Source organism: Megascapheus bottae, chromosome 14, assembly GCF_031878675.1.
Source record: "Megascapheus bottae isolate mThoBot1 chromosome 14, mThoBot2.hap1, whole genome shotgun sequence".
Lineage (NCBI taxonomy): Eukaryota > Metazoa > Chordata > Mammalia > Rodentia > Geomyidae > Megascapheus > Megascapheus bottae.
Window position 1 is genome coordinate 30,518,921 of NC_143522.1, and position 24,852 is coordinate 30,543,772.

At 45.7% G+C, this 24,852-nt stretch overlaps 1 protein-coding gene across 9 annotated transcripts in view; it reads left to right on the forward strand.

Moving 5' to 3' along the window:
• Positions 1-24,852, forward strand: part of Ppp2r5c (protein phosphatase 2 regulatory subunit B'gamma) — a 130,735-nt gene that overhangs the window by 90,326 nt on the left and 15,557 nt on the right. For all 9 annotated transcript variants that reach the window (XM_090344851.1, XM_090344852.1, XM_090344846.1 and 6 more), the window contains 7 exons: positions 8,774-8,884; positions 9,958-10,050; positions 10,136-10,266; positions 16,251-16,310; positions 17,956-18,064; positions 19,301-19,354; positions 23,931-24,101. In XM_090344851.1, the coding sequence (XP_090200977.1) occupies positions 8,774-8,884; positions 9,958-10,050; positions 10,136-10,266; positions 16,251-16,310; positions 17,956-18,064; positions 19,301-19,354; positions 23,931-24,101 (729 nt within the window). The remainder of the gene's footprint in view (positions 1-8,773; positions 8,885-9,957; positions 10,051-10,135; positions 10,267-16,250; positions 16,311-17,955; positions 18,065-19,300; positions 19,355-23,930; positions 24,102-24,852) is intronic.

Here is a 24,852-nt window from a genome sequence, read left to right on the forward strand (position 1 = left end):
GTATGCAGTTATTGAGTCCTCGCTCTTGTACTGTTTGGATCTAATAGCCACATATTAAGGATACCATGTGCCTTTTGTTCCTTAGGTCTTGACTTGTCTCACTCAACATGATTTGCTCTAGATTCATCCACTTCCCTGCGAATGCCATTATTTTATCTTGTCTGTTGGCTATGTAGAATTCCATTGTGTATATATACCACATTTTCTGTATCCATTCATCTGCAGTAGGGCATCTGCATTGTTTCCATCGCCTGGCTATTGTGAATAGTGCAGAGATGGACATAGCTGAGCAGGTGTCCTTATCATATCTTGGGTCATGATGTTCAGGATAGATGCCCAGAAGTGGTATGGCAGGATCATAGGGAAGGTCTATTTTCAGTTCTTTAAGAAACCTCCACACTGCTTTCCAGAGTCAGCCAAGACATTTTTAGCCAGTCCTGGGGCTTGGACTCAGGCCCTAAGCACCGTCGTTGGGCATTCCTCAAGGCTAGCACTCTACCACTAGGCCATACTCCTGCCCCCCAAGACTTTTGTTTTAAATAATGATTTTTTAATGAGATCATAAATTCATTTTTATTATTTATTTAGCTAGTTCTAGAGTTTGAACATGGGGCCTCAAGCTGGTGCTTCAACTTTTCAGACACATCTTTAGATCTCAGATCTCAGCCTCTTGATTAGTTTGGATTATAGGCATTAGCTACTGGCACCCAGCCATTTTTTCTTAAATGACTTGTTTTCTTACTTTTGAATTTTAGAATTTATGTACATATTCTGGATATATAGCTTCATTGCCAGATAATACAACTCACAAATATTTTCTCTCAGACTACCTACCACTTGCCTGGCTTTTTTCTTTTTGTTTTGAGGAGGGTTTTTTTTGTTGTTGTTCATTTTTTTTTTTGTTTTTTTGGTAGTACTAGCACTTGAGTTGAGGGCCTCGTGCTTACTAGACAAGCATTCTTAACTTCTGAGCCACATCTCTAATCAATCTCTCTCTCTCTCTCTCTCTCTCTCTCTCTCTCTCTCTCTCTCTCTCTCTTTTTACTTTTTAATAATGTATTATACAAAGATAAAATTTTAATTTAGGTAAAGTCCAATTTATAATTTGTGTCTTTACTGATTGTGTTTCCTTGTGTTAAGAAAGACTATGATGGGCCGGGAGTTTGGCCTAGTGGTTAAAGTGCTTGCCTAGCATGCATGAAGACCCGGGTTCGATTCCTCGGTACCACATACATAGAAAAAAGCCGGAAGTGGTGCTGAGGCTCAAGTGGTAGAGCTCTAGCCTTGAGAAAATCCAAGGACAGTGCTCAGGCCCTGAGCTCAAGCCCAGGACTGGCAAAAAAAAGAAAGAAAGAAAGAAAGACTATGATTAAGAAAGGCCCAAGCCAAGCAAGGATTATTGCTTTGGTTTTATGAAGGTTTTTTTGTTGTTGTTGTTGTTTTGTCAGTTGTAGGATTTGAACTCTGGGCCCGGACACTGTCCCTGAGCTCTTCAGCTCAAGGCTACCACTCTACCGCTTGTGGCACAGCACCACTTCCAGTTTTCTGATGGTTAATTAGAGATAAGAGTCTCATGGACCTTCTTGCCCAGACTGGCTTTGAGCCACGATCCTCAGATCTCTGCCTGCTGAGTAGCTAGGTTGACAGGCCCACCTCTGGCTTCTTGGTGGTCGGCTGAGCTCAGGCCAATAGCCTTCCCGGCAGAGAGCAGTCTTCAAGCTAGGATCCTCAGGCCTCAGCCTTCCAGGACGTAAGCAGCACAGGTGTGAGCCACTGGTACTGGAGTGTTGTTTGACTTTACTCATTTACCTCTTTAGAATGCATCTTTAACTTTATCACAGCATATATTTTATGATACATTTTGCGATGAGTGTCATTACGAGTTTATGAAAATCACCATAGTATCCTTCTGTTCTCTTCTCCCACCCAGCCTTCCTATAATTGCCATCAGACATTTTATTTCATATTATAAACCCTGGAACATTTGTTGTTTTTGTTTTGAGCACTTAGCCTTTAAGGAGATTGAAGTAATGTGTGTAAAAGCATTTTTTGTGTTTACCTGGATAGTTAATACTTGTGGTCTGTGTTGTTGCATGGCATCCAGATGCTTGTCTGATGTGAGTCCTTCTGCCTGAAGGACTTGTCTCTGCTGTTTCTTGAAGAAGAGGTCTACAAGTGGCAAATTATTTCAGACTTTATCTGTCTGAAGGTCTTCTTATTGTCTTGCTTGCATTGCTTCCTGAGAAAAATCAGCCATCATTCTTTTTTTTTTTTTTTTTTTTTTTTTGTGGGTCTTGGGGCTTGAACTCAGCCTGGGCGCTGTCCCAACTCTTCAGCTCATGGCTTCCACCCTACCCCTTGGCCTGGGTGTTGTCCCTGAGCCCTTCATCTCCAGGCTGTGGCCCTACCCTTGAGTCAGCCCCCAGTTCTATTTTCTTGAGGTTAACTGGAGATAAGAGTCTCATGTTCTTTAGTGCCTGGGCTGGCTTTGAACCTTGATCCACAGATCCCAGCCTCCTGAGTAGCTAGGATGACAGGTGTGAGCCACCACACCTGCAATCGGCTGTCATTCTTGTCTCTGTTGCTGTGGACGTAATTCTTCCCTTATCCCTACCACCTCCCACAGGCTGGCTGCTTGTGCAGCTTCCTTCATTTCTCTTGTTTAGAGTTTATTTATAGTTTTTTCTATCCCCTGCTCTTTCTAAAAGTTCTTTAGGGGGGAGGGTAATGGGTACCAAGACATGTGAAAGGGTATCAATGTATGTGAATTAATGCACCTTCTATCTGGCAAATATCATGTAATCCTTTTATTAATTACAATAAAAAATATATTAAAAAAATTTTTTTAAAGTTCTTTAGGGCCCCAATAAAAATCCTCAGGGAACCACAGTAATGTGTGTTATGCTGCTTAGAGTTGCCCCATGGGTTCACTCAGACTCTTTTTTCCTTCCTTCCTTCCTTCCTTTCTTTCTTTTGTCGAGGTAATGTATAGAGGGGTTACAGTTACCTCACCTGTCAGGTAATGGGTGCATTACTTCTCACACATTGATACTCTTCATGTTTTTGTCCCCACTTCCCTCCCCCTGACTATTTTTTATTCCTTTTTTCCCCCTGTTTCATTTATATGCTTTCTTTTTTCTTTTCTTTTTGCTTTTTCTTTTCTTTCTTTTTCTTTTCTCCTCTTTTGTTTTTTTTTTTTTTTCTTTTTGCCAGTCCTACGGCTTGAACTCAGGGCCTGGGCACTGTCCCTGAGCTTCTTTTGCTCAAGAATAGCATTCTACCACTTGAGCTACAGTGCTACTTCTTTTTCTGTATATGTGGTACTAAGGAATCAAACCCAGGGCTTCATGTATGATAAGCAACACTCTACCACTAAGCCACATTCCCAGCCCTAGCTGATTTCTTTTGCTTTTTTAAGTTCACTAATCTTTTCTGCATATCTTATCTGTTGTCAGCTCCATCTAATCAAATTTTCATCGCACAGATGGTAGTTGCCTCAATTTCTGGTTTCTTCCCATCTTCTGTAAAGGAGATAAGCTTGTTCAAGGTACACTATACACATTTATGGAATTATCACAATGAAACCTCTTTTATTACTCATGTGGGCTCATAAAATAAATGAAATTATGAGGCCCGGAGTCTGACCTAGTGGTAGAGTGCTTGCCTACCATGCACAAAGACCAGGTTCAGTTTCTCAATACCACATACATAGAAAAAAGTGATGCTGTGGCTCAAGCGGTAGAGATCTAGCCTTGAGAAAACCCAAGAATAGTACTCGAGCCCTGAGCTCAAGTTCTAGGACTGGCAAAGAAAGAGAAAGAAAGAAAATAAACAAAATTTAAGAAAAGAGAAATCGGTTTTCAGATCCTCACAGTTGCTAGGCAGGTGTCCTAACACTTGAACCATGCCTCCAGCCCTTCTTGCTTTGATTTTTAGAATAGTCTCGAATTTATGCGCTAGCTATTCTAGAAAGCAGTCGTCCTGTTTAATCCATCTCTGTAGGTAGCACATACCATGGTGCCCAACTGGTTGCGATAAAGTCTCACTAATTTTTATCTGGGCCAGCCTTGAACCATGGTCCTCTAATCCCACCTCCCAAGTAGCTGGAGCGACAGTCATTACCCAGTGGACCAGCAAAAAAATACTTTAAATTACCTTCAGGCTGTGTGTAGGATATACAAATGTGAAACATAATGAATGTTTGGGGCTGGGAGTGTAGCCTAGCGTTGAGTGCTTGCCTAGCATGCACAAAGCCCTAGGTTGGATTTCTTGGTATCACATACAAAGAAAAAGGCAGAAGTAGTGCTGTGGCTCACATGGTAGAATGCTAGTCTTGAGAAAGCCCAAGGACTTGACTTCAAGCCCTAGGACTGACCAAAAAAGGAAGGAAGGAAGGAAGGAAGGAGGGAGGGAGGGAGGGAGGGAGGGAGGGAAGGAAGGAAGGAAGGAAGGAAGGAAGGAAGGAAGGAAGGAAGGAAGGAAGGAAGGAAAAGGAATTTTATGTGTTAGCATGAATCCCATCTCTAGGATATCATCATGTATATGACCTGAAAATATTTTCAAAATCTGAAAAATTCCAAAGCATTTGTGCCCCCGCCCAAGCATTTTAGGTAAGAGATGCCTAACCTGCATTCAAATAGATTATGAAAATAGCCAACTGTTCAGAAATAAGAACAGTACTTTTGTTGTTATTTTCTTCTTAAATAACATTCTAGCATCTATTCTGATGGAAAGTTGTATTTCTTGAGACAGTTCTGGCCTTGGGTAAAGACCCTGAATATTTGTTGAGGGCTCATCGGTAGTACTTGGAGATGGGCTAGAGGAAGACAGTCCTGGAACTGCCCAGTCATCCTGTTATCTTTGAAATAAATGTTCAGGAGGAAATGTACTACACTATAGAAGAGCGTACAATTAGGAACCTGATTAGGACTGTAATTACATTATAGTTGAGAGCTTAAGGTTTCCGACATGTTTCACAGTTTTCAGGTAATTACAGTGTTACAGTTAACAGAGTAACTGATGTGTGTACATTCCCCTCATCAAGTACCTGAGGACCTACTAGGTGCCAGGTGTTCCCTATGCCAAGGGAGAAAGGGGTGTTGTAAGCCTAGTGAGTTCATGGAAAATTCAGTAAGCTTGTACTTGCTGCTTAAATCCTTTGTTCCCCAAGGGATATCATCCCCCAGCGGTGGTGAGGTGGTGAGGGCTTCACCATGCTTCCTGCCTTCTTAGTGCCTCTTGTCAGAGGGCCCGTGCTTCCTCCATTTGGTCTCCCAACTAAGCCGTGATGCTCAGGGAATGCTCAGAGGATCTCTGTCTGTGTGATAGAGTCTTTCACTCTATGCACTTGGTTTTGTCTATTTGGTTGTCCATCCATGATGGCCCACCTGTCAAAGGCATGGGTCAGTCTGTGCCTTTGTTTTCCAGATGTATCATTGGCAACCATATGGTGACTTAGGATTTAAACAAACCTCCTAGAACCATGTTTCTTGAGTAGTATGGCTCTTAGAACACAATGATCAGAGGAGGGAAAGTGTTCTGAAATAGCCATCATTTGCCTTTGTGAATCGTTAGAAATCCCACTCGCATGAACAGAACGGGGAGAAGGGTGGTTTCCCCCGAAACCTGTGAGTAATCTTGGCTGTCTTCTGTTCAACCGGAATCAAACCACCTTCTGCGGAGAGAACATCCCTTCACCTCCTAAAATCATTCTCTGTCCTCTTGGGCTGCACTTTTGTCACTGCATAAGACGTTATTACTTCACCCCCTTAGCAATAGATACTACAGCTATAGAAACACTGTGTGAAATCGCTGAATTGTAAGAATTCTCCACAAAATGTTTTGGCTCCCATCTAATCAACATCTGCAGGCTGACCTATGCCCTGACACTGGGTGTGTCGGGACCAGGGAAGAAGCGGGTGCTTTGGGAATTCCAGTCAGCCCTTGGTGTGTGGAGACACACTGCACACCCTCGCGTTCATTGTCCTTGCCCTCACAAGACCAGAGAAACCATTGCACACCTTCGGGGAATGCTGAGCAGGACTGCCAGCCCATGGTGTTTTCACACTTGACAAGTGCTTTTTCCTGTGTCATGTGTGGTCCTCAAGAGGAAAGGAAGAGAGAGAATGAAGCTGAGGCAGGATGCCAGGCGAGGGTGGTGCATCTAGGTAAGAAGAAAGTGTAGGGAAAGCTGGGCGCCAGAGGCTTATACCTATGAGCCGAGCTACTTCTGAAGGGAGGATTGGGGTTTAAGCCTCGCAGGGGCAGAAAGGTTCCCAAGACCCATTCTCATTGCAGTCTGGGAGTGGTAGCCCATGCCTGTCTCCTAGTGATGTGGGAGGCAGACGTCAGAAAGGACCCAGCAGAAGTCTTCAAGACTCCATATTTCTGCAGAAGAAAGGTGAAATCAGCTACTTAAAAATAATGTTTTTAACTTTTCTTTAAAAAAATAAAAGAATTTTTTAAAAAATGAGTGCAGTGGCAAACGTCTATTCTCCCAGTTATGACATAAAGTGGAGAATAGGCAGGATGCAAGACCTTGTCTCAAAATAAGCAACGCAAAATAGGCTAGAGGGTTGACTCAGTAGTACAGTACTTGTCTAGCAAGTACAAGGCCCTGAGTTCAAACTTGAGTCACACACACACACACACACACACACACACACACGTAGAGGAGCTGATAAAAAAGAGGCCATTCCAATCCACTGTGCCATGCTGGCAGTCTCGAGGGTAACATGGCCCTGAAGCCAGGCCTCTAGTTCAGCTGCAGATAGTTACCTACCTCATAGCGTGACCAGGTCACACTCTGGGTCAACAAGTGGGTGTTCCAGTCAGGCCTACTAGAGAATCAGCAGGAGAAAGAGAAGGGTGGGGGCCAAGCCAGCCTTACAAGGCCCTCTGCTGGTGGGGTGAGGCCCAGCCCCATTATCCAAGATAATCTCCTTTTGTGAGCCAGCCTGTGGTCGCTGCTCACAGCATTTCCACCACCTTCACTGCAGCACTGTGTCCATGTCTGCTTGCGTCCCTCCAGGACTGCAGCCTAGCTGGTTGGCTTAACTGGTTCCTTTCTGTAACCATTCCTTGAACTGGTCTGGCCTCGAGGTTTAGGTTCCAGACTTTTTCTCCTGTATTCTTAGTTCTTAGGAACATTACTCCTATTTTACTAAAAAATAAAAATTTTTTTAAAAAAGTTAAATTGTTTCTGCATTTTCAACCATTTCGCCCTCTTTCCACTCCTGTACTATGTACTGAAGAGCGCGTGTACTCTTCTTGAGGTGAGCTCCCTCTCAAGACATAAGGTGTGCACTCATATTCCAAGCTTTATAGTTGGTGCCCCCCCAAAAAAAAAAAGTCCACATTTGGAGCTTGGTGTCAATGACAATAAAGGCTGAGTAGCTGGGTGTGAGGGGTAAGATAGGGTATATACATGTAATAGACAGGAAACAATAGGGAAGCACTTGGGGTTCACTGTCGTTAACCAAACCAGGTATCTGAATGGCCTGGATCGCAATGCAGAGCCCCACTGCCGAACTCCCCTTCATGTCCATGTTTGACTTTGTGCTTTTGAGGGGGTGGGTGGAGCACACCCTGTGTTAATCCCCTCCAAGCCAGCCACTGAAATGCAGTGCTGTAACCAGCAGACAGTCGGATTGATGACGCAGTCCAGGAACGATTATGTATAGGCTTGGTGAAGAAGAAAAATATATTACTGCTTGATGTTTCAGAAAAGCTGGTCTTTTAGCCAGGCGCAGTAGCTCACTCCTGTAATCCTAGCTACTCTACTCAGGAGGCTGAGATCTGAGGATCAAGGTTCAAAGCCAGCCCAAGCACAAAAGGACCTGCGACTCTTATCTCCAATTAACCTCCAGAAAATGGGAAGTGGGCTTGGCTCTAGGGTAGGGTGGTAGCCATGAGCTGAAGAGCTCAGGGACAGCGCCTAGGCCGAGTTCAAGCCCCATGACCGACAAAAAAGAAAAGAGACAGACAGACAGACAGACAGACAGGCAGACTGGACTTTCATGTTTCTCTCACTGGCCTTAACAAGCAGTCCTTTCTCCGGAAGTGATCCTCCAGCCTTCTACCCAGAAGGTCCCAAGGCCATCCCAGGCCAGCGCAGGACAGCGTGCTTGTCACTTCCTCTATCCCTGCTGCTGCTCTCCTCCTCTTGCCCTTGTTATCAATGCGAGAGCACTCTCCTTGCTTCCCCGTCCATGCATGAAAGCTCAGAAGTCCTCACTACGCCCGGCATCTGTTAGTATAAGTTATGGCTGAAAATTTGAGGATTGAGAGTCAGAAGACTAAGCCAGGTGCTGTTGGCTCACACCTGAAATCCTAGCTACTCTGAAGGCTGCAGTCACAGTGATCTGAGGGTCACAGTTTGAAGCCAGCTCAGGCACACAAATCTGACTCATCTCCCATTCATCGGCAGGAAGCCAGTAGTGTATGAGCAGCACAAGTAGACCACCAGACTTAGGTGAAAAAGCTAAGGAACAGCGCTCAGGCCGCAGTTCAAGCCCCAGTACCATCATAATAAAGGGAGGAAGGGAAAGAAGGGAGGAAGTCAAACAAAATACTGGTGGTCACCTGCTCATGGGAAGTCTGCTGTTGTAGTTTTGACTCAGGTGTCTCTGTTTCTGACTCTTAAAACAATGACTAGCCACTTCACAAAATTATTAGAATCAAGTATTATTATTAATGATTAAAATTAACTATTTCTTAAATGCTCTAAGACTTGAGGTATCACAGTTGTAACCTTGGAATATGTGGGTTTTAGTTTGCAGTTAACATGTTTCGAACCTTGCCACCCTCCTCCAATCCTACCGGAGCCGAGTTCGATCCAGAGGAAGATGAACCAACGTTAGAAGCAGCCTGGCCCCATCTTCAGGTACTGGACTCTGCAAGACCCAAACAGGAGGTTGAACAGTGCATGGAGGGGTTCCTGTGCTGTGGGGAGCAGAGCATTGCCCAGGGCCTCACTTCAGTGCTAGCCAATAGACCTCTCCTCTGAAGTGATCTCTGATCTAGCAAACCATGGTTGTGTTGGAATGCTTTGCATAAACTACAAAGATGTGAAATGGTGGTGTATCTCCAATGGCAATACCCACTGAAAATTGAGGCCCTGAGGACTTCTGTTTAACCTGTGTCCCTGCACACCCGGACTCCTTCCTGACTGGAACCTTCTCCAGATACCTCTGGGTGTGCCAGATGGGCTAGAAGGCATCCAGCCAGGGTAGACAAAGCAAGGTCAAGCATGCTGCAGGCCTGATGAGGATGGCAGGTCCTCTGGAAGGGAAGCACATAATGGAGCAGACAGAGAAGGGAGGTTATTTGGGATCCAGATATTCTGCCCTCACAGAGTCTAGTGTCTACACATAGCTCATGACATGCAGGCCCTGGTGTCCAGTGCAGCCTCATTTCAGTAAGTCAGTGACTGTAGCACGTTGTCTGCATCTGCGCAGCCCTCAACACTGACAGCCGCCGAGCCCCATGCTGGAGGCTGCTCTGGGCTCATGTTGTGGCAGCTCTTCAGTGGGCTCTGGCAGTGGTTTAAGCATGGTGACATGGCGATGGAAAATGTTTTGCTTAAGAATCTGTTATGCCAGGCACGGTGGCTCACACCTGTAATCCTGGCTACTCAGGAAGCTGAGATCTGAGAATCAAGGTTCAAGGCCCACCCCAGGCACTAAAGACCTAAAGAGAGACTCTTATCCTCCAATGAATCACTAGAAACCAGGAAGTAGTACTGTGGCTCTAGGGCTAGGTCAGTAGCCTTGAGCTGAAGAGCTTAGGGACAGCGCCCAGGCCCAGAGTTCAAGCCCCATGACCCACAAAAAAAAAAAAAAAAAAAAAAAATCTGTTATTTTCAAAAATCTGATTTTCAAAATAAACTCAAGGGATATCTTAATCTCCACTTAGTAAAATTCTGTTATTTGACTCATTGTTTTTTTTTTCTCCTAGCTTGTTTATGAATTTTTCTTAAGATTTTTAGAATCTCCAGATTTCCAGCCTAATATAGCGAAGAAATATATTGATCAGAAGTTTGTATTGCAGGTAAGGCACAAATTAGCTGAAACTGCAGGAGCGGTAATCCACTGAGCTGCAAAGCTGGTCACTAAGTGTCTTTTTCTTCTTGAAGCTTTTAGAGCTCTTTGACAGCGAGGATCCTCGGGAGAGAGATTTTCTAAAAACCACCCTTCACAGAATCTATGGAAAATTCTTAGGCCTGAGAGCTTACATCCGAAAACAGATAAATAATATATTTTATAGGTAAGTGTGTGAGGGGTCATTCCTTCTTGTGCATGATGGTTTTCACGTTCACCCTAGGTGCCATAGAGCGAAGCGGGGTGGAGCGAGGTCAGGCACCCCTGACTGGGGCACACTGTCCACCCCTGTGGCTTCCCTGCTGCTGTCTTGGCAGTGCCCTCCTTAGGCCTCCCCTCACCTCCTGTCACCTCGCTCTTCATGCTGACTTCGTTTGGGCTTCCCTGGAAGCCTCCAGGTGCCCCAATGGCGATGAGCCAATTCTGCCCAAACACTCCGTTCCTTCCTACCCGAGTCAGCTCTTCCTCCTCCAAGAATCTCAGTGAAGGGGATAGGGCTGAGGAGCAAAGCAGTCTAACCCAGGAGGAATTGTGAACTTAAGTGGGCAGATTTAGGGGCTTTGGCTGGGCACAGGAGAGAAAACCTTGCCAGATACCGTGGCTTTCCAGTGCCATGCCCAACCCTGGGCCTATAGGACCACAGAGTGTGTTCTCAGATGCTGGCCTCTGAGCACCTCACTTAGAAAGGCTCAAGTGCATTGTTCACTGGCACTTCCGGCCTCACCTCGGACCAGGCCTCGTTGATTCTTAAGTCAGAGTTTGCTTACGAGGCAAACATTCTGCCCTGTTTGTTTGCTTGTTTGTGTGTTTGTTTATTTTTCAATAGGGTCATGCTAAATTAGCCTGGACTGGTTTCTAACTCCATATCCTCCTGCCTTGGGCCTCCAGAGATTTCAGACCTATACCACCATGCCGAGCTCACTGATTCTCACAATCTAACATTTCTCAGTCTGCTTACATCACAAGATGGTTGCTACCACCTCTGCTGTCAGGATGACCAGTGCACCCTTTCTGATCTGCCTCTGGGTACCTGTAGGCTCTGCCTTAGGGCTTTGCAGCTGTCTTCCTGAGCAGTCCTCTAGCTCTGACCTTCCCTCAGCCCCTTAGGCTTTCCAAATGGTCTCCTTAGGGAAGCCCATCCAACCCAGTGTGGCTCCCATCCTCACAGGCAGCCTTGATCTCCCACCCAGAACCGGCTTTGAGCACAGCCCACCATTGCATAGAATAGATGCTGATGGAGGAAACAGCTCACATAGTCGCCACTGTGCCTGGAAAGCTAAGTGAGTTGTGTGCCCTGGTTTGGGGCTTCTTGGCTAGGCTTGCTTCTCCATGAAACCCAACATGACCAAAGAAAGTGACAAATCCTAGCAGTGATAGAGACGGTATGGCAGCATCCCCCAGTAAAAGAGGAAAGTGGGAGAGTTTCATACAGTTTAGCTACAAGACCGGGCCTGGCCATGCCTACAGAAGGGGCCACAAGTGCCAGCCACAGCAGCACCCAGGCCTTCTGGCCTTCCTTAGTCCCAATGACTGAACAAGAGCTGAGAACTGGGAGTCTGAATCAGACTCATAGGAGTCCAGCACCTATTCCTCTTGGCCCTCGCAGTCCGGGGCACAGCCCAGTGGCTGCAACCACTGAAATCTAACTCGGCTCTCATGTCGCCACCCACAGGCACATTTTGATGTTGAAGCATCACACTGTGTACCGCAGCTACCTTTGAACTTCAAGTTCCCATGTCTATTTGCATAACAGAACTCAGGGTTGAACATGGCCCAGTCCTGACTCACCAACTGCATTGCAGGGAATGATGTCATTCCTCTAAATGTTCATTCCTGTTTTGCATTGGTATATGTGGGGCGGGGGGTGCACATGCATGCAGATGCCATCTCTGGGGCTTGAACTCAGAGTGACTTTTTCACCGCAGGCTGATATTGTAGCTGTGCTTCCAGAATCGTTTTTACTGGTTAATTGGGGATAAGATTGGTGTGCGAGTGCTGGCTGTGAACCACCACCCTCCCACCTCAGCTGCTCGGCTTCCTGAGTGGCTAGCATTACACATGTGAACCACCAGCACCTGCTTTGTTTCGCATTTCTTGATTCTGTTGTTCCTTTCTAACAAGATCGTTACTAGGTCAATGCCCTTCTTTATCGGAACATATATTACTCAAGTAATATAGACCAGGTACAATTGAAAGACACTTTAAAGTCTTTCAATCCTGAAATTAAGCCTCCTGCTACAATTTTTTTGATTCCTCAACACTAGGAGATTTTGTTCAGACAGTAAAACCATAAATCTAGAACACCATAATGATGGTCATTAAAGAGGTAGAAATGTCATATATTAAGGGCTGAGGGGTGGCTCAAGTGAAGTGCACTAAGGCCCAAGCATATCTTTAGATTCCTTTAGATTGGTTTGGGTTTTTCTCTTTCATGAGAAACCTAACAAAACATATTTTGAGCCTGTGTTCTCAGCTTGTCTAACTTTTATGCAGTACAAATTAAACATGCCTGACCAAAACAATCCCAAGCCTAAAATCTGGAAACTTTGAGCACTGACTTAATGACACAAGGGAGAAATTCCACGTCTGACTTCAGGTGACAGGTAGTCACAACACAGGCACAGCCACACATATGCCTTGTGCCTATAGTCCTAGCTATTCAGGAAGCTGAGGCTGAAGGATCCCATGACCCTAGGAATTAGAAAACACCCTGAGAAACACGGCGGGGAGGGGGGGGGACCACACAAACATGGAGTTCAGTCCTCAACATGGAGGAAAAAAAGAAAAAGTTTGCAGGGCACGGATGGCTCATACCTGTTAATCCTAGCTACTCAAGAAACTGTGATCTAGGGATCATAGTTTGAAGCTAGCCTACATGGGAAAGTCCATAAGATTTTTAGATGAACCAGCAAAAAAAAAATTCTGAAAGTAGAACTGTGGCTCAAGTAGTAGAGCACCAGCCTTGAGAAAAAAAGTGCTAAGGAACAGCCACCCATCTGAGTTTAAGCCCCAGTACACATACACACACACACACACACACACACACACACACTCTCTCTCTCTCTCTCTCTCTCTCTCTCTCTCTCTCTCTCTCTCTCTCTCTCTCTCTCTCTCTCTCTCTCCCTCTCTCCCTCTCTCCCTCTCTCCCTCTCTCTCTCTCCCTCTCTCTCCCCCCTCTCCCTCTCTCCCTTTCCCTTTCTCTCTCCCTTTCTCTTAAAAACCATAAGCACACCTGGGTCAAATCCCCAAGATTTCTCATCATATATATACAAATACTCTAAAATCTAAGAAAAAATATAACAATTCTACATCTGAAACACTACTGATCACAAGCATTTTGAGAAAGGGATTCTCAACCTATACGACCAGATCTTAGAAGAATCTTGTAGGAATTTGATTCATCTTAGACCCTCCTATTCAAATATGTTCGTTCAGTGTGGTCGGCAGTACTTCCGGGTGACTTGATGGTGATGCTTTGGCAGAATGGAGGTGTGGCGGGCGGGCCGCAGGTCTGCTCTTGCTGCACTGATCCACAGGGCTTTGACCTCATTCACCATCCATTGATCCTCTCCATTGTGTGTGCGAAGTGAACTCAGCAGAAGTGTGGTGGTGCCTTTGAGGGCTACAGCAGAGGTCCAAGATGGCTTCTCACTCATGCCTGGTGGCTTCTAGGGTAGCTGGCAACCACAGGGGCTATGCCCACTTGCATTCATGCAGCCTCTTGGCAGTGCTGCAGCTGCCTCCAGAAGGGAAGTGACAGAAGCTGCCAATCCTCTTAAGGGCTTGGCCTAGAACTGCTATGAGCTACTTCTGCCCATTGTCTTAGACAGCCCAGCTTCACAGAAAAGAAGGAGAGTCTTGCCTGCCTAGCTGAGCTCCAGAACACATCACACAGGGCGGCAGGCATCCATCTTGAGTGGCTTAGGTTAGCTTTAGTTCCTTTTCTACTAAAGTTAGAAATACTCTAGCCAAGTGCAGTGGCTCACAGCTATAACCCTAGCAACTCAGGAGGCTGAGATCTGAGGATCACAGTTCAAAGCCAGCCCAGGCACTGAAGTCCATGAGACTTTATCTCCAATTAACCACCAGAAAACCTGAAGTAGCCCTGTGGCTCAAGGGGTAGGGTGATAGCCTTGAGCTGAAGAGCTCAGGGACAGCGCCCAGGCCCAGAGTTCAAGCCCATGACTGACCAAAAAAAAAAAAGAAAGGAAGAAAAGAAAAGAAAAAGAATACCCTAGCTTGCTAGAGCTTGGATGCACAAGGAGAACTGCCCTCGTTTTCTTAACCTACTTCAAAGCAGATCAAAGTAATTAGAAATTAAGAGTGTTGATTTGGAAAGCTGGATGGCTTGTGCCTAGCTGACTGCCATCCTTAGGTAATCCTGAGGGCAGTGAGTCAATGGGAGGACTGCTGCCCAATGGGCAGGGCGAGCTGGACACCACCGCACGTGGCTGTGCCAGCACCCTGAGCGCCAGAGATAAAACGTGTGAAGGAAGAAGGGGCCTTTGAGGTGAGTTTGGTTGATTCAGTCACCTTTCCTCCTAATCACACACGACTTGTTTCACTTCATGGAGTTCTGTCTTGGGGCAGATGTAGAGCCGCTGGCAGAGAACAAATGTGACAAGGACACTGCTGTGTGCCCACCTCCAATTGTCACAGCGCCCACCCCACTCTCAGGAGATAAATGGCCAAGAGCTTGTCCCTTGCATCTCAAGGCCCACTGGGCCCAGTGCTTCGAGGTTATGTCGCGGTTTCTCAGGAAGCTGGAAATTAGTCCACACACCACCTGCTTTGTTCTCGATCTCTTCAGGGGGAACCTGGTGGAAACCCTCCTTCAGGGGGAGCAGCAGCCCCGCACAGAGTTTTTGGTCGTCAGGCCTTTTGGGAATACAGAAATATCTAGACCCAGCCCTTAGTGTAGACCTGGGATCCATGATGTCTGTCTGTTCTTTATCTTGGGTCACTCGCACAGCCGTTTCAAACTAGGACAACTCAATTTGAGAGCATTTTAGTCTTCATAGACTTCCTGCTGGCTTAGAGCTGTCTGTAAATACATCCCATTCCTCCTATAAGGCTTCTGTGCATGGTAGAGGACACTAACACCAGGTGAGCCTGGATGAGGCAAGAGGAGACTGTGTTTCTGAAGAAAATTCTTCAGGGAAGAATAGTCTCGTTTCCTGACATGTCCTTGTTCCTTCTGTGACTCTAGTTCATTTAACAAGTGCATTGTAAGCAACTGACAGACGCCAGGCTCAGTGCCGGCTCCAGGAACACAGTTACAAGAAGTCCTTATCCTGTCTGGGAGGAGACAAGCAGATGCAGAGGGTGGGGTACATAGTTCTCTAGGAGCATGTGCAAAGGCACAATGGCAGAGACTGCTCAGAGAGGAGGAGGGAAACTGTAGCTGGCTGGCACTGTGGAAAGATGGCACTTAGAGCCCCAAAAAAGAAGTAAGGGGGATCATGGCACAAAGGTTCTCCAGGAAGAGCTTCTCCCCTTTGCTGGCACTACATTTGAAAGCTGAGTAAGACATCCTCTTATGTTGAAATTAGCCAAAATGAGAGGAATTAGTGGATGGCTAGGTGTACATGGAACAAGGCAGATTGTTAATGGTGGAATCTGGGTAGTTGAAATAAAGAGTTGGCTATAAAATTCTTTTCTAGATACTTGAAACTTTTTTTTTTTTTTTTTTGCCAGTCCTGGGCTTGGGCTCAGGGCCTGAGCACTGTCCTTGGACTTTCTCAAGGCTAGAGCTCTACCACTTGAGCCTCAGCACCACTTCCAGCTTTTTCTATATATGTGGTACCAAGGAATCGAACCCAGGTCTTCGTGCTTGCTAGGCAAGCACTTTAACCACTAGGCCAAGTTCCTGGCCCCAGATACTTGAAACTTTTTAAGATAGAATCTTGGGACGAAATTGGAGCAAGACAAGTTCTCTGCCCTCAACAAATTTCTATCTCGAGGCTTTGAGGAGTTATTGGGCCCCTGAAGGCTCCATAGGCAGGGAAGTGAATCCCACGAAGGCTGCACATGACATGCCACCTCCTACCTGGCTTCTGGCTTGCCTCCTGCAGGGTTTCTTTTCCTGTGTAGATGTTTGCTTTCCAGCTATTACCTCAGGTTCTGATTCTGACTAATTGTGTTCTCTAGGTTTATTTATGAAACAGAGCATCATAATGGCATAGCGGAATTACTGGAAATATTGGGAAGGTAAGTCTGGCAGTGGATTCATCAAGATGGAGTTCATGCTAGAGTGATTCCAGTCCTTAGTTCTATCTCCCTCTCTAAGGCAAGAAGTTTAAATAATTCTCTAAAAGAAAGATGGTAGAATTTCACCTAAAGAGAAGATTGATGAGCTCTTAGAACATACCACATGACAAACCTCATTGTTACGGTTCCTTTCTTTTTTTTTTTTTTTTTTTTTTGTCAGTTGTAGAGCTCGAGCTCTGGGCTAGGATACTGTCCCTGAGCTGTTCAGCTCAAGACTACCACTTGTGCTCTACCACTTGAGCCACAAAGACCCCGGGTTCGATTACTTGGTACCACATACACAGAAAAGGCCAGGAGTGGTGCTGTCGCTCAAGTGGGAGAGCTGTAGCCTTGAGAAAGCCCAAGGACAGTGTTCAGGCCCTGAGTTCAATCCCCAGGACTGGCAAAAAAAAAAAAAAGCAGATGCTCAGATTTCAGCCTCCTATGTAGCAAGGATTACAGGTGTGCGCCACCAGCATCCAGCTGAGCCCATCATTGTCTTTCCTTTCTTCCAGGGTGGGGGTTTTGTCCAAGGCTCTTGTGCATGGGAGCACATCACCCACATGGGCATGATAGATCGTGAAGCTCAGAGGACCATGGTAGAATTGCCCAAACTTCTCTGTGGCTCTGAGGAATAGTCACAGAAAAACTGTTGCCGTTTGGTGGGGGTTTTGTTGTTGTTTTGTTTGTTTTTATGGTGCCAGTCCTGGGCCTGAACTCAAGGCCTAGGCACTGTCCTGGAGCTTTCTCAAGGGTAGAGCTCTACCATTTGATCCCACAGCGCCACTTCTGGCTTTTTCTGTATATGTGGTAAGGAGGAATCAAACCCTAGGCTTCCTGCATGCTAGATAAGCACTCTGCTACTAGGCCACTCTCCTGGCCCAATTGTTGCCATTTGAGACCAAAACTTGGGGCTGGAGGTCTTTTAGTGGCCTTCTTTTTTGTTTCGTTTTGTTGATCATGGGGCTTGAACTCTGTGCCTGGGCTCTGTCCCTGAGCTCTTCAGCTCAAGGCTACCACCCTACCCCTTGAACCACAGCACTACTTCTGGTTTTCTAGTGATTAAGTGGAGATAAGAGTCTCTTGGACTATGGTGCCCAGGCAGGCTTTGAACCGCCATCCTCAGACCTCAGCTTCCTGAGTAGCTAAAATTACGGGCGTGAGCCACCACACGCAGCTTCTTTGGTGGCTTTCTTTTCAAACTGTCAACCAGCATCCACTCTGTTGCCAACCCTGGGTAGATGAGCCTGAGTTATCCAGAAAGCAGGAATCCTTAAAGGTAGCATGTGAGCGAGAGACCTGCTGCTCGTTATCCATCCTTCCTGCCCTGTTTGAGGAAGGAAGCAGAGCCCCAGATCTCCCACAGCCAGGCACTGCCTGCCGCCAAGTCCCACACCTGGAACTTCAAGAATATCTTGAAGATATTCTTGATTACGATGGCTGTGCTTTCTCAAAAACATTTGGGTCTTTTTCCTTTTGATATACTCCCTGAAACATACTTTGCTACTGGCTTATTGTGTCAAAAACAAAATCAAAGAATGAGAAGGTATTTGGTTTTAATCTGGATTTTACAAATACTAAATTGAGTACATTGTCTCTTCAACAGTATAATTAATGGATTTGCCTTACCACTCAAAGAAGAGCACAAGATTTTCTTATTGAAGGTGTTACTACCTTTGCACAAAGTGAAATCCCTGAGTGTCTACCATCCCCAGGTAAGGCATCCTCACGACACAGGGTGGGTGGGGACCAGCCGCTCAGCAGAGTGTCCCCACTCTACCCGGAGGTGGTGTCAGGAGCAAGGTCCTATGGTAATTGAAAGAAGAAGGGGGAAAGAGATTCCTCTTAAATGGAGGGAAACCTCTGCAATCAAGACACTGTACAGATGATTTGATGTAGAGATGTGAGGAGCAGACTGAAAAGATGGCTTCTGGAAGGGAAACTTGAAGCCTAAAACAATGTACCTTAGGCACCGAAACCAATAGGCCACAGAACCGGGGGGGTGTGGCATGGGGGGTACCAAGTATGGGCTTTTCTTTCTTTTTTTTTTTTTTTTTTTTTTTTGCCAGTCCTGGGCTTGAGCTCAGGGCCTGAGCACTGTCCTTGGGCTTTCTCAAGGCTAGTGCTCTACCACTTGAGCCTCAGCACCACTTCTGGCTTTTTTCTATGTGTGTGGTACCGAGGAATTAAACCTAGGTCTTCGTGCATGTTAGGCAAGCACTGTACCACGAGGCCAAACTCCCAGCCCCAGGAGGGATCCTGTTCTGCAAGGAAAAAGTATATTCTTTTTCTTCCAGTCATGGGCTTGAACTCTGGGCCTGGGTACTGTCCCTGAGCGATTATGGTGCTCTACCACTTGAGCCACAATGTCACTTCTGTTTTTTTCTGGTGATTAATTGGAGATAAAAGTCCCAGGGACTTTGCTGCCTGGGCTGGCTGATCTCAGCCTCCTGAGTAGCTAGGGTTACAGGCGTGAGCCACCAGCTCCCAGCCAAAAAAAAAAAAAAAGTATATTCTTTAATTGATTCAGATGACATTGGCTTCCTGAGAAATAAGTCATTTTCTGTGGTTGCTATTAACTAATTGCTGTACAAAAGGAATTAATGATTCCCAGATTTCAGGTGGAAACTGATTTTAATGTTTCCTCCAGCCAGTAGATAACCTGTTCATTCTGATCTCCAAAAGGACCACAAGAAATATCCCACCACACCGGGGTGACGCGATGGTGCTTAGTTTAAAAGATGTTTCCTGGTTTGTTTGGCACCAATTAATGGAGAAAGAATTGTCTGCTGAGTGTCAGTCCTGGGTCTCTCCTGAGAAGCCTCTGTTAGAGCCTCCCTGGGCTCAGGAGGCTCAGGCCTATCAGGCCTTGGACTTCCAGAGGACAGTGTTTAATGGTGCATTAACAGATTGAAGTGAAACGTTAACGCTCTTCTCCTGTCACTTTTCAGCTGGCGTACTGTGTAGTGCAGTTTTTAGAGAAGGACAGCACCCTCACCGAGCCAGTAAGTGCTCTGTGGCCCCGACTGCCCATGCTTCCTCCGATGTGTGACTGTGGCTGCATGTCTGCTGCGCAGACCGCGTTTTCATCTTCAGTTGCAGTGTTGATCAGCGGGCTAATCTGTGCTGGAGGTTTGCAAAGGGTGGTAGTTATCACAAAATCTGTATGTGAGAGCTTGCCCCTGGCCCGGTCACAGAACACGGAGCCCTAAGAGCTCGTCACAGCCATACTGTCGATGACAACCTGCTCACTGACTTCCGGCAGAGACATTGCAGGCGGGTCTGGCAGGCTTTTGCCAAAAACATTCTATTATCCTTAGTTCATTATTTACTTCCTTCCAGGTTAGAATGTACTTGGAACCACAAGTGAATATTAGATTGCTAGCTTTCAATTTTGGATTTTAAATTTGTGTGGTATGTTAGCCAGTTGCCAGTGGCTCATGCCTGTAATCCTCTCAGGAGGTCAAGATCTGAGGATCAGGGTTCAGAGCCAGCAGGGGCAAGAAAGTCTGTGAGATTCTTACTTCCTCCTTGCCACCAAGAAACCCGAAGTGGAGTTGTAGTTCAAGTGGTAGAGCACAGCCTTGAGTGAAAGAGCTGAGACACAGAACCGAGGCCCTAAGTTTTAGCCCCAGTGCCAACAGGAGAGAATGCTAGCTTGGCACAGTTGTTCATACCATACCTATAATCCTATGGGAAGATCACAGTTGGAGGCCAGCCTAAGACAAAAAGTTTATAAAATGCCATCTCCCTCCGTGCCCCCCACCAAAACAAAAAACAAAAAAAAATTCAGCTGAGTGTGGTGACACACCCCTGTTATCAGGAGCATAAATGCACAGCTTTCTAGAGAATAATAAAAGCAGAAAGGACTAAAAGCATGGCTCAAGTGGTAGAGCACCTTGGTAAGTACAAGGCCCTGAGTTCCAGTTGCGGCCCCCGCCATCACACAGACACATGCATAAACCTAACTGGCTGCTAGTAGTTCACACTTGTAATCCTAGCTACTCAAAGGCTGAGGTCTGGAGGATACAGTGAAAAGTTAGCTGGAGGCATGGCTCCTTTGGTAGACTGACAACCATGAGCAAGCAAGCTAAGCAGGAGTGAGGACCTGAGTTCAAGCAACCAATACCAGCAAAAAAAAAAGAAGAAAATTGATTTTATAAAGAACACTTGTTATCTGCTTGTGACTTGTAATTTACACTTGTTCTACTTGCCATGCTTAAAAGCATTCTGGACATATTAAACATATTTAGTATTTGTATAAGTAGAGGCTCATCAGAGAGCCTGTGGACACCAAATTGTGACTGTTTTCTTCTGCCTCCCCTTGGGCTCATGGAATTTCACTGCATGGCCTGGTGACAGCTCCTCTTTCTCCCAGTGTACAAGCAAGGACCTCCCTGCTGCTGCTGACGTTTGCCCTGAGTCTCACTGCCCTCCGGGGCACCGGTGGGGGCAGCGTCCTTGGAAAGCTCTGCACCGGGGGCACACCCAGAGTCTCCCAGGATTACTATGTCCCAGCAGAGCATGCAAAGAGTGTGGTTGTAAAGCTATTCCCAAATAAATGCTCTGCAGTAAGATGAAAGAGTAGAGTGGCTGGTGTTACATAGCCCGCCAGTAGCATACTCCTCTCCCCTGACTCGACAAATGAGAAGGAATAGTGGGTTTATAAAGTGGTTTGTGTCTGTTCTATTTTTTCCTTAGATTTCTTTTTTCATTTGCATACATTAGCTACATAAGATGGATTTCAGTGTGATATTTCCATGCATATATGCAATGTCCCCTCCGCCTCCCCCCTGTATCATTCTTCCTCATCCTTGTTCCCCCTCTAAAGATAAGTTCAAAGGTTTCACGGTTCTGTTTGCATACATATATGTAGAATGCAGAGTGGTCATATACACCCTCCCCCTCCTGTTGGTGCCACACCCAACAGAACCTGTTTGACTTTCCTGCTTTTTTTGTGTGTGTGTCAGTCATGGGGCTTGAACTCTGGGCCTGGGCATTGTTCCTGAGCTCTTCAGCTCAAGGCTACCGGCCTACCCTGGAGCCACAGTGCTAATTCCAGTGTTCTGATGGTTAATTAGAGATAAGAATCTCACAAACTTTAGTGCCCTGGCTGGTTTTGAACCAAAATCCCCAGATTTCAGGCCTTTTGAGTAGCTAGGATTATATGCGTGAGCCACCGTGCCTGGCTTCTATTTTCTTATTGTGTATTTCTCTTATCAGGGGGTTCACAGTGGCACTTCAGATGTTGTATTTTGTTCGGTTGGTTGGTTAGGGGTTTTTTTTGTTGTTTTTTGTTTTGTTTTGTTTTTTGCCAGTCCTAGCTTGAAATCAGGACCTGAGCACTGTCCTCGGGCTTTCCCAAGGGTAGCACTCTACCACTTAAGCCACAGCACCACTTCTGGCTTTTTCTATGTATGTGGTACTGAGGAATCGAACCCGGGTCTTCATGCATGCTAGGCAAGCACTCTACCAGTAGGCCAAACTCTTGGCCCCAAATAGCATCTTTCTTTCTTTCTTTCTTTCTTTCTTTCTTTCTTTCTTTCTTTATTTATTTACTTATTTATTTATTTATTTTGCCAGTCCTGGCTTGAACTCAGGGCTTGAGCACTGTCCCTGGGCTTTCTCAAGGCTAGCGCTCGACCACTTGAACCACAGCACCACTTCTAGCTTTTTTCTATGTATGTGGTACCAAGGAATTGCACCCAGGTCTTTGTGCATGCTAGGCAAGCATTCTACCACTAGATCAAATTCCCAGCCCAAATAGCACCTTTTAAAGACAGTATGTTGTACTTTAGTGTTTTCAAAACAATAATATAAAAACCTGTCAGGAACCCAAATGCCAAAGCATCAAAGCCGGTTTTTTTTTTTATCTAAATGGATATTTTTGTTATTTTTGTTTGGCTTGTCCCGAAGGGCGACGTGCATAGTGACACCTCAGGCTGGGTCGTGGCACAGGAGCTGGAATGAGCCTTCAGCATTACTGGACTAAACCTCCCAGTTGCTCCCAAGTGGACTTCTCACACTTGTACCAACTGTATATACAAAAGCAAATGTGTGCTTATAACTGCCTGTTTGCAGTCATTGTACATTTTAGAACTAAGCTAACTATACTACAGAATTTAGGAGTAGGTAGATTGATGTACATGTGTGAATATACATACGTGTCTGTGTCTAAATGTATTTTATATATATGCATATGTATAATACACTTTTATTTCTGACAGTGCTAAAGTTTGAAATCAGGGCATTTTTTTGGTCATTCCTGGGGCTTGAACTCAAGGCCTGGGCACTGTCCTTGGGCTTTCTTGAGGCTAGCACTTGAGCCACAGCACCACGTCCAGCTTTTTTTTTTTTTTTTTTTTTTTTTTTTTTTTTTTTTTTTTTTTTTGTGGGCCAAGGGGTTTGAACGCTGTCCCTGAGCTCTTCAGCTCAAGGCTATCACCCTACCCCTGGGCCTGAGTGCTGTCCCTGAGCTCTTTAGCTCAAGGCTACTGCCCTACCCTTGAGTCTAACCCCACTTCCCATTCTGGAGGTTAATTGGAGATAAGAATCTCAGGTTCTTTTGTGCCCGAGCTGGCTTTGAACCTTGATCCTCAGATCTCAGCCTCCTGAGTAGCCAGGATTACAGGCGTGAGCTACTGTGCCACCCAGATACTTCTATCTTTTTCTGTGTACATGGTACCAAGGGCCGAACCCTGTTCTTCATGCTTGCAAAGTAAGCTCTCTTCCACCAGGCCACACTCCCTTTGTTCCCTTTGACAGGTATGGGCCTGTGTCAGCTGTTAGCTGAGATAGCCTCTCAGTGCCTGGGCTGGTCTCAAACTGTGCTGTCCACCCCCACCTCCACGGTAGTTAGGATTGCAGGCCTGGCTTAGAAATGTTCATCTTTGTTTAGTGGACTCAGGTACTTGCTACTGCATTGATTGTGGTTGGACATTTAGAAGCCACAAGAACATATAAAGAAAGGTTGTCTAGGAAAAAAAAAAAAACTGGACTTGGGCAGGAAGTGTACAGTGTCCATACAGTAAATAAAAGCCTCCACCAAGCTCAAGGGATCCTGACTGGAAGTGGCTAGAGGCTCTGGCACTTCCAGCCAAGCCCACTTTGCAGCTCCCTGCCAGCCAAGCACAGGGCCTGGGTGAGCTTGGCCGTGTCCAGTCCCGGGGAGGGGTGTGGCTTCATCCACAATGCTCTTCAATATGCCTTGACACAGTGGAGAACGCGTGGGGGGGGGGTGCATGCGTATGTGTAACACATATGAAGAAACAGTTCAGACGTTGACAACAATTTCAGATCTTTCCCCACTTTAGAGCACATTTGAATTCTTATACCCTGTGAACTCTCCACTGAGCCCATTCTTTCTAAGTGCATCAAACCCTGCCCCACCTCTCTCCAAAGGTTGAAGGAACTGACTTACTAAAGTGGTGAGTGATCAGAGAGGTCACATATATTAAGCCTTTTTAGTTATGGCAGGCTGTATGCTAATTCTGAGTGTGACCCTCTAAAAGATCTAAAGAATATATGTCTTACCTCCCTCACTTTCTGTCCATCTGACTTCCTGTGTCTTCTCTTTTTCAGGTGGTAATGGCACTTCTCAAATACTGGCCAAAGACACACAGTCCAAAAGAAGTAATGTTCTTAAATGAACTAGAGGAGATTCTAGATGTAATTGAACCATCAGAATTTGTGAAGATCATGGAGCCCCTTTTCCGACAGTTAGCCAAATGTGTTTCCAGCCCACACTTCCAGGTAGAGGGTCTGGGGCAGCTCGGGAAAAGGGCAATTGTTTGATTATTTCGGAATATTCATTTTGGAAATTAAAGTTTTCAGTGCATGGTTTGCTTCTCACAAAATTCAGTTAAAATTCAAGGTTTTTTTTCAGCTGTGCTTCAAAATAAGGAGTTAAAATTTTTATTCTGACAGTTTTGTATCCTGTTCTTATCACTGAAAACGTTTTTCTTCACGATAGTGATTATAAGTGGTTTCTCTGTACACCTCTTTCTGTTTAAGTTCAGTGTGGACATAACCTTATTTTTCACAACTGAGTTATCTATATTTTTTGTGTGGCAATCCTGGGGCTTGAACTCAGAGCCAACTTAGTGCTGTCTCTTAGCTTTTTCACTGAAACTGGTGCTCCACTACTCGAGTCACAACTTCACTCCTGGATTTTTGGTCGTTCATTGGAGGTAAGAGTCTCATGAAGTTTCCTGCATGGGCTGGCTTCACTGCGATGCTCAGTTCTCAGCTTCCTGTGTACCTAGGATTATAGGCATGAGCCACCAAGCCTGGCTGTGAGTTACAGGTATTAATGTGATGACTAAAAAAAAAAAAAAAAAATAGGCATGGTGGTTCACACCTGTGATTCTAGCTACTCAGGAGGCTGAGATCTAACAATCGAGGTTCAAAGCCAGCCCAGGCATTAAAGTCTGTGAGACTCTTATCTCCGGTTAACCACCAGAAAACCAGAAGTGGTGCTGTGTCTCAAGTGGTAAGACAGTAG